This window comes from Melopsittacus undulatus, chromosome 2 (assembly GCF_012275295.1).
Source record: "Melopsittacus undulatus isolate bMelUnd1 chromosome 2, bMelUnd1.mat.Z, whole genome shotgun sequence".
NCBI classification, from domain to species: domain Eukaryota; kingdom Metazoa; phylum Chordata; class Aves; order Psittaciformes; family Psittaculidae; genus Melopsittacus; species Melopsittacus undulatus.
The window spans coordinates 37,868,934-37,878,358 of NC_047528.1; the positions used below are offsets into that span (position 1 = coordinate 37,868,934).

The 9,425-nt window shown below is 39.4% G+C and overlaps 1 protein-coding gene across 5 annotated transcripts in view; it reads right to left on the bottom strand.

The window, feature by feature from the left end:
* Window positions 1–8,386, bottom strand: part of PCDH9 (protocadherin 9) — a 699,618-nt gene extending 691,232 nt beyond the window's left edge. For 4 of the 5 annotated variants that reach the window (XM_031048077.2, XM_031048075.2, XM_031048076.2 and 1 more), the window contains exon 1: window positions 5,282–8,386. In XM_031048077.2, coding sequence (XP_030903937.2) covers window positions 5,282–8,317 — 3,036 coding nt within the window. In that variant the 5' untranslated portion in view covers window positions 8,318–8,386. Of the gene's footprint in view, window positions 1–2,648; window positions 2,658–5,281 lie in introns of all 5 variants that reach the window. The other variant, XM_034059968.1, reaches the window with a different exon arrangement.
* Between the last annotated feature and the right edge of the window lie 1,039 nt (window positions 8,387–9,425).

Below are 9,425 nucleotides of genomic sequence, written 5' to 3' on the forward strand. Positions count from 1 at the left end.
CTGTGCTAGAATAGATTCTTTGGAAGTGAAAATCTGAAAAGGAAACTAAAAACATCCTCCCTTGTTTCTATATACAAAAAAAACATTATCACAAAATTCCAATAACCTTAAACTCTCAAGATCCAGTTCTCACTCCTGTGTGTGGCACAAATTTATTAGCCTTTGTGAAACTTTGGCTTTGCACATTCAGGACAGAAAGTGATTCTGATAAAAATCTTTTGCATGGAAACATTTAAAGAGAAATGAAGCATGCTAAGCTTTTACTATCTGTATCTGTAGACACAAAATGTTCTCTACTCTAGCATTTCTACTGTCACGATTGAAAGCAGTATTATATCTTAGGCTTATACTCAGATTTCCATTATAACCCCCAGTTTTCACATGCTCTTAACTTTCTGAAAAATTCTTCTTTTGAGCTGAAATTTTCCATGCTTGGTCTCAGCTCAAAAATGAATTTCTTTATACAGTTGAGAAAAATATGTTAACCTATTTTTCAGTTACACAAGGATAGTAAAATATACTGTACATTTTCACCATTGCTAATATTTTAGTATAGATATATAAATATACAGAACTAGAAAACAGCTGGATTTCACATGCAGAGGTTTTCCTGGATGACAAGTTCTCACCCAAGACTAATATCCATGCTAACACATAAAACAAATTAAGCACAAAAAAAGAAACAACAGTCTTTTTTTTTTTTTTCTTAATCTACTAAGTGGTAAAACAAGGCCACTAAAAATAATACCACACACGGAATTATGGAATGCTATGGTTATAGAATTTTAATATTTGCAGGTGGCGTAGGCTCTGCATTGCTGTTCCAATGCAGATTTCCATCAACTTATGCACCTTGAAATTGCCACTCTCAGTCTATCAAATTAAGACATTAAAGGTTTCAGCTTGTCTTTTCTCTTACATAAACCCCAAAGTTATAAATTTAAAAACTACAGAGTAGGACAACATCAATTACGTTTGCCACAGAAAGCTTAAGTGATGTGCATTGATCAGTGTGAGCCGGCTACTCGTTCCTTGATCAGTCAAGAATTTCATTGACTGAAAGAGCAGTAAAGCAAGCTCCATAGAGGTTATATTATTGATTCTATGATTAAAAATATACCTTAGTATGGAACGCATTTAATGTGTCAGTCAAGCCCCGAATCCTTAATTTCTGACATCAGAGCACAGAAATAAGAGGACAATGTTAATATACATTTAGCTTTCCTGAATCTACTAGAACTGTGCACATCTCCCAAATATATAAGCTATCATCTTGATTCAGAAAAGTGCTTAAGAGTGTGCTTATGGCTGTCTTTCCTGAAGACAACATCTGAAGTCATTTGGACTTTAAAGATCTGCTTCAGTCCCACCACTTTAAACTAAAGTTAAGCACATACCTAAATGCTATTTGATTAGGAATGAAGACTGAAGGTTTTGCTCATAACACATACTGACACTTTCTGTGTGTTGTGTATGTGTGTGTTACTAGTTCACTGCTGTACTTTGAATTTGGTTAAATGAAGTTGTTAAAATTTAACACTCGGATAACCACAGTAAATTGGGCCTAATTTCTTCTATCATTTAATCCATTGTTAATCTAATGACATTGAGTCAGATTTTTTTGTGTGTTTATTTGCTTTTATAAAAAGGTCTTTCACACAGAAGAATACAAAATGTTGTCTTCTACTGTATTTCCATGTAGCTGTTTGGTGTAGTGACTTACTAATTTCAAATGCATTTTAAAGTTCAATCAAATACTGAAAAGAACACTGATTGAGAAGCCTGCATAGATTTCAGTATTCTTTATGAGTCATAACACTGATTTTGGAAGCTTAGCTATATAAGCTGGTGGTGTGCAATATCCTTTCCATACTCCTAATTATGTGAATTAGCATTTAGAACAATCCCAAGTTCAAGTATTCAAAAATGCTCTTTTCAGAGCATCCACCAGGTTTACTGCAAGATAGGCACTTGTAGAAGGCTTTGGTTTTTATGCTGGGTACTTGTGAAACATCAGCCTGTGCAATTCAAAGTGACATGTGAAGACTTAACCACAGAATTTCCACTAAATTTACTGATGATTGCACAGAAATTACCCAGCCAAAACAAACAAACAAAAAAATAACCCACAAAAAAACCCAAACAAAAAAATCCCCCCAAAACACCCAACTAAGAAATCTGTATTGAAGTATCTATTTGTGAATTTTAAAAGCTTTTTTGACTTAAGACCCAGTTGTTAACAGATTTCTAAGGCCAACCTCCCACTAAAAGTAACAGGATTTTGTTTGAATGAAGTCCAAGTGTTGACTTAGGTCTCAGCTCTCTGTTAGTATTAATGTATCTGCAAGATACGTTGCATGTGTATTTACCTTGGACTGAAAGAAACTCTAAGCAAAAAATGGAGGATGCTAGTATTTCTTAGATATATGTTAACCCTATGTTTCTTCTTTCCCTATCTTAACAGTCTCCACAATTCCCACACCCTTTGCAAAACACATAAAAAAATCTTGTCGAATATATAGGTAACTTAATTCAACTTCTAACATTAAATACAGAGAAATTAATTACACTAAATCTCAAGAAAACAGTACAGTGGCACAGAACTAAGCATCTCTTCCTAAAGGAATTTTAAGAAATGTTTTTCAGACACTATGGCACTAGCACATGCTACTATTCAGTAAGATTTTTAAGTCTGAATACTTTGCTTAAAGCCATACTCTACCACAAATCTAACCCGAAAACACCTACGAAAGTGTATTTAACTCCTGTGATAACTGAATATTAGCTAAAATGCAACCGAATTTTAGGAATTACAGACAGAATAATTAGAAGGTTGCTAATGACTACTACCTTTGCTGGCTATACTCCTCTAGCCAAAAGCGACAAGAGGGCAGAAAAATGTTATGTACTGTAACTCTCTTCACTGGGTGGGGGAGGACACTATCTCCTTTTCCCGCAGAATAAAAATACAGAAGCTCAGTTAAGATAAGTGTCTACCTAAGAAAGAGTTGTATTTTCAGTAACATGCAGGTTTTTGCAGGGAGTGATTCAAATCATATGAGTATCTGCTGACTTCAAAAAGAATTCTATAAAACTTCAGTGGAATTTGAATCAGGTCCATATACAGGTATGATGACTGACACTATTATTAAACTGAAACCATGTACATGTTAATGTAATTAACACAGGTAAAACTGAGAATACTATTAGTATTTTTTGTTTAGCTTTCCTCCCCTCTTCTTCTCCCACCCTCCCCCCCCCCATTCAATTGCACTGCAAGAAATTTATACATTCTGCCAGGTAAATAATTTTTTTGGGTCTTCACTGACTGTAAATGTTATGGAGGATTAAGTTAGAGATTCCTAATAGAGTTTGGAAAGCTAATTAAAGCTTTCAGAACAGAAAAGGAAAGTGTGGGTTGTGGGTGTTAACATTTTGTAACTAAAACTGGGGAGAAAGCTTCAGCTGATTATCCACAGGTTATGCAGAGCTTTTCTATACATTTGTTAGGTTTTCTTTTTAAACTGGTTCTTCTTTTTTTAACTTATGCTGACAGAATGTGTACGGTGCTGTGCAACAGCCTGAAAATGGCTCTGGGAGTCTACCCTTAAAATCTTTAGAAAGGTTAAGGTTTCATGAGAATCTACTGCAATGTTTTCAGTGTTTCACTGTAAGTACGAGATGTTTTAGAGCAGTTACTTTAGAAGAACTGCCTTAAAAGTGCTTGTTTTATTCTTAGCATCTTGTTAGTGTGACACTTTACAGACAACCCAAAGTCAAGACAGTTCTGGGAACGTCACATTCATCCCAGATAAGGCTAATGCAACAGTAAGAGGATGACTTTACCCTAAACTTGGATACTGTCAAAATCCTTCTGCAAAGACAAGCCTAAATGCGTCTCACTTGATTCTCTAGGATTCATATCCCTAATAAATTCAGACAAATCACCATCGCTTGGAGGGTACAGCACCAGGGGAATATGAACGCGGCTCCTAATACCTACAAAGTCAGTGCAAACCAAAGCGAAGTGCTGAGGATGCTGCCTTGCAAACTCACAAACTTAACTCCTGGCCGCTCCAGTGCAACTCTCATTAAATAAAAGGCTCTTTGGCTGTAATATTGGCTTGATCCTTCTTTTTCCTTCCTTTCCATTCCCCTTCCATCCCCCATTCCCCAGCTACTGCAGGGCTGGCACCGGGCCAGCGCAGGCGACGTGGTACCTCAGCGCCATCTACAGGCTGAGCCGGCACGACGACTCAGCGCCAGGAGACAAGCACCAACAAAATAAATTAGACAGCACCGCGTTTAAATCTTTATTAGCAAGGAATTATTAGACCTAAGGAGAAGGGGGAAAAAAAGAAAAGGACACCTAATGCTGGATTTGGTTGAAATATGAATTACTCAGCCTCCTAATCCCTCTTCACATGGTGTATTTCACAGTTTAAAATGAAATATGACAGATCATTTACGCATTACTAAGATGAGAAAATATTTACAATGGGCTTTTTGTTCTGTTTCCTGCATAATTCAGATATATTCAGAGAATGCGTTCCTTTCAAAAGTATGCTTTGGCCATTTCTTAAAATATGCAACAAACTGTCTATGTGATACCAACTTTCATCTATTACAACAAAATCATTTTGAACACAAAACAGAGGAAGACTTCCATATGGCTTAGTTATATCCTACCAACAAACCACGTGCTTCACAGATGAAGTAGCTTGGAGATTTGACTGTCTTTGTTAGGGGGAAAAAGTATTTAACCCCTTTAGTAACACTGACTTAGCAAGATTCCAAAGCAGCTTGAACTGTAAAAGAAACTCAAGCAAACTCACTTTGAAATTTGAAACTGAAGGTACATATCCCTTCAATCTTGAAACACTCAGATTTTCTGACTGAAATTTAGCATATAAGGAAACAGTTTTCCTTCTTCAATAGCTTTTACATTTGGACAGTAATTTACTGGGGAGAAAAAAAAAAGTCTTGTTTTTCAGTTTTGCATAAGCACATGTATGTGCACATGCATAATAGGCCTTTTACAATTAGTAATCTTCAAAACCCAAAGTATCAGAGGCATTTCCCAAATGCATGCTTAAGCCCCAAGTAAATGCAAGGGGTCAATTTTTTTTTTGTTGGGCTTTTTTTGTTCCCCCCATGGTGTAACTAAGTTAAATTAGACTGAAACAAACAAAAAACAAACCACAACACAGGGGCACTTTTAATACTGGTTGATTGGGCACTTGTATGCAGTACTTATAGACCAGTAAAAGTGCTCGTTTACCTGTCTGGTGTGTAAGGGGCCCTTTGTCTTGAAGCCTCCTTGGGAACTGCACTCTGAGGCACTGAAGTGATCTGAACTAGTGGAAGAGCGTTTGGAAAGGGTGTCACAACCACCAACAAAGGTGTTGTCCAACGGGAGTTCCTGAATCACATGGTGCTTTTTCACTGAAACTGGAGTGTCGGGTTTGAGATGAAAAGCAGACTGCGGAGAGGCAGATTTGTAATGCTTGGCAAGATCAGGACTGTTAGGCTTAAAGGTTGTTGGTGGTGCTGTGCCCCAATCAAATCTTCCTATACTTTGCTCCTCCAGCTCTGCTGGAAGGCTTATTGTCCCGTTGATAGGTTCATGTACTGCATCATCAGGTTTGGACTCCTCAATGGTCACAAAGTTCAAAAGAGAGCTCTTCGGAGATTTCCTTTTCTTCCTTTTCTTTTTCTTGTTTTGCTTGTTCTCTTGATTGGGAGACATCCACTCAGCACCTTGCTTGCTCCTCTGGGCAGCTTTGAATCTGGATGCATGGCGACAGCGAACAAGAACTGTGACAAATATCACCACTATGACAACCATGGCACCCGCCACAATGGCAATCATGATTGTGAGATAGTCCTCGTTTTGGTAGGGTTGGCTACTGTCCCCTATATTCCTGTCCAAAGGTGTCTCCATAGTCCTGCGTATCAAGTCATAAATATAAGAAGCATTTCCAGCAGTATCATTTACGTACAAAAACACAAGCACAAGAGTATGCAGGGATTTGGGATAACCCAAATCACTTATGTTGACAACTAAGCGATGCAGCCCCACATCATTAGGAGTTGGTTTTTCTTCCAGAGTGATATTACCTGTCACTGGATCAATCCGAAACAAACCCTTATTATTTCCACTTACAATTGTGTATTTAAGCTCAGCGTTCATGCCAGTGTCTATATCCACAGCAAAGACTTCAGCTACCACAGATCCTGGAATTGCTGAGAGTGGCACTAGCTTAAAAGAAGTGTTAGAAGGTGGGTAGATGACAACGGGGCTGTTATCATTAACATCCATCACGTTTATGGTTACTTTTGCCGTAGAAGAGCGAGGAGGTTGCCCTCCATCCACTGCCTTAACATCAAAAGTGTAGGAGCTCTGCTGCTCTCGATCAAAGGAAACATTGGACTTTATAACTCCAGAGTATGGATCCAGCACAAAGTTTTCATTGTCATTCAGGATGGAAAGGGTCACTGCTTTATTTTCCCCAGCATCTGCATCAGTCACTGTGATCACCCCCACTGTGCTGTACTTTGGTAAGTTCTCTGATACAAAAAACTGGAAGTGGTTATGAGTAAATTTGGGACTGTTGTCATTTTCGTCCAACACAGTAACAATTACGGCTGCTTGACTCTGCAAAGGAGGGGTGCCATTGTCTCGTGCTGTAACAGTGAAAATGAAACGCTCCTGCTCTTCTCTGTCAAAAACTCTGGAGGCTGTCAAAACTCCTGTCTTTCGATCCAGATCAAAAAAGGAGGCATTAGGGCCAAGCTGATACACAATGTCTGCATTTTTCCCACTGTCTTCATCTGTGGCACTAATAGTTGTTAAGTATAGACCACGCCGGTTGTTTTCAGAAACTGACAGCTCAATTACAGGCTGGCTGAAAATTGGAGGGTTGTCATTTTCATCCTCCAGTTTAACTCTTACCAGGGCAGTCTGGTTCAAACTGGGCTTGCCAGAATCAGAAGCAACAATTTTAAAGCTGAATTCTTTGGTGCCCTCATAGTCCAACAAGGAAGAGGTCTCTAACAAGTACTGGTTGTCGTAAACTGCCTTCAAGTGGAAGGGGACCTCTCTCTCAATGAAACAGATCACTTTGCCGTTCACATCAGTGTCCTTATCTGAGACTGTAATTAGGGCAATCTTTGTATTGATGGGATCTTTCTCAGATAAGTACACTGTGCCATTGATGGGACTTATTATATACCTGAGGTCTATGTTAGGAGGGTTATCATTTACATCAGTGACATTGATGGTAACAGTGGCCCGGGCTGGTGTAGAGCTACCATCACTAGCCAACACTGTCACTTTGTGAATAGCAGTCTCTTCTCGATCTAAGGACCTCTGCACTGTAATCAGCCCTGTGGTGTTGTTTAAAGCAAAAAATCTTTTGGTTGCAGGGGCAACTTGGGCACCAAAAATGTATCTGATTTCTGCATTGCTTCCTATATCTGCATCAGTAGCATGAAGCTGAATTACAGAGGTGCCTACAGGGGCATTCTCTGGTATATGAACCTCTACTTGACTTTCTTTAAACACCGGCCTGTTATCATTGACATCACTTACTGTGACTTGCAGGATGGCTGTGCTGGATTTCTGAGGGGTACCTCCATCCTCCACTTTGATTTTCATCACGTAGGTGTCCTTTTGCTCTCTGTCCAAGTTCTGCTGCACGATTAGCTGAGGCCATTTCTCTCCTTCTGGAGTTTCTACAATATCCAGTCCAAACACACTCTGCCCGTTTAACAACTCATAGTGCTGCACACCGTTGAAACCCGTGTCAGGATCTGTTGCTGATGGGATTGGAAAGCGACTGTTGATCAGAGTGTTTTCTGGGATCGAGATATTGATGACAGGGGACGGAAACATAGGTGCGTTGTCATTAGTATCCTTTACAATGATTTTTATTTTGATCAGCCTAAAAAAGTCATTGGGGAGAATCACCACTTCAAGTTCAAAGAAACACTCATTTTCTTCTGCATACGAAGCACCAGCACAAAGTTTTTCTCTGTCTATTCTGTTAGATGTCGTAAAGATTTCCCCAGTGTTACTGGACACTTTGACCAGAGGTGCATCCCCTGCTTTAGACACCAGTCTGTAGACAAGGCTGGCACTGGTCCCCGTGGCAGCATTGATATGAGAAATGTTCAGGTCCTTTGGTATGTTCCCTATGGGTACGTTTTCAGGCAGCTCCTCTCTAATAGTGTAAATAAGTTCTTGAGCTATAGCAGAATCCAGTCTCAAACAGGCAATCAAAGCAGCCAACAGGTAAAAATCCCTCAGGTCCATGATAATGATTTTATTCTCTTTGCCCGGATTTTAGGACTTAAAGGTTTCCAAAGAATGATGCGCGATTTGCAAGAGGAGGCATGCATGGACTGCAGGATGCATTACATCTCATTTCTTATTTGGAGACAGCACTGTCAACACAACCACACAGAACAGCATTATTGGTTTTTTATGCATGACAAATCCACAATCTCAGACTAATACTTGTTTTTGCAATGCACACTTGCAGCAGTACATTTTCCTACTGCTCCCTTTTAAAAGCAATCCCTCTGGACAAATGCACCAATATCCTGTCTGCTGCATTTGCACAGAGCAAGGATGGAAATGACTACTTGCAGTTTGGAGGGTATCTACTGTTTTGACACGTACTTTCTGAATAATTTCTTGGCACACCGTGTAATCCATAAATGTGCATTCCCCTCTACCCTCCTCCACCCAGTCATTCGGTGCAAGTGAAAAATCTTCCCGCAATACTTCTGGATTTTAACTGCTATGTCAGTTGCCAAATGTAATTTGTTGTTTGCTTTCACACATATTTTTTAGCTCTTACTAACCAGATTTTTCTCTGCTCATTGTGTCTCGCATCCCTCTCTATAGCTATCGTATTGGGAAATAACCACCCGGACATGCTGCTGCTGCAGCAGTCGTCACTGGCTACTTCACATCCCTGTTAACTGATGAGACAATAACAGGACTTACAGTTTCTTGCACTCTCAGCTCAGTGTTTCCCCTCCAGATGTTGGATACTTCTCTTTCTGTTTAATAACCTTAAACTTTATTTGGTTGTTTTTAAACACAGTCTAAATAAGGAGGCTGGAAATTCCAAATGTAACTTAGGAGCAGCCAGCATGCTTACAGATCGGGGGGGGGGGGGGGGGGGGGGGGGAGCGGATTATCTTTTCTGTTGATGAGAGGAAGAAAAAGGTGCAGCCTTTCCCCATTGACACTGATCTCCCTTCAGGATGTTATTGGCAGCTGCCACACATAAATACTGCAGACTAATAAAGCACGTTAAGGAATAAAAAAAAAATAAATTAAAAAAAAAGAAAAAAGAGAAAGCGACAGACAGACTTCTGCTTGCATGCTCTGCTAACCACGAATTATCTGA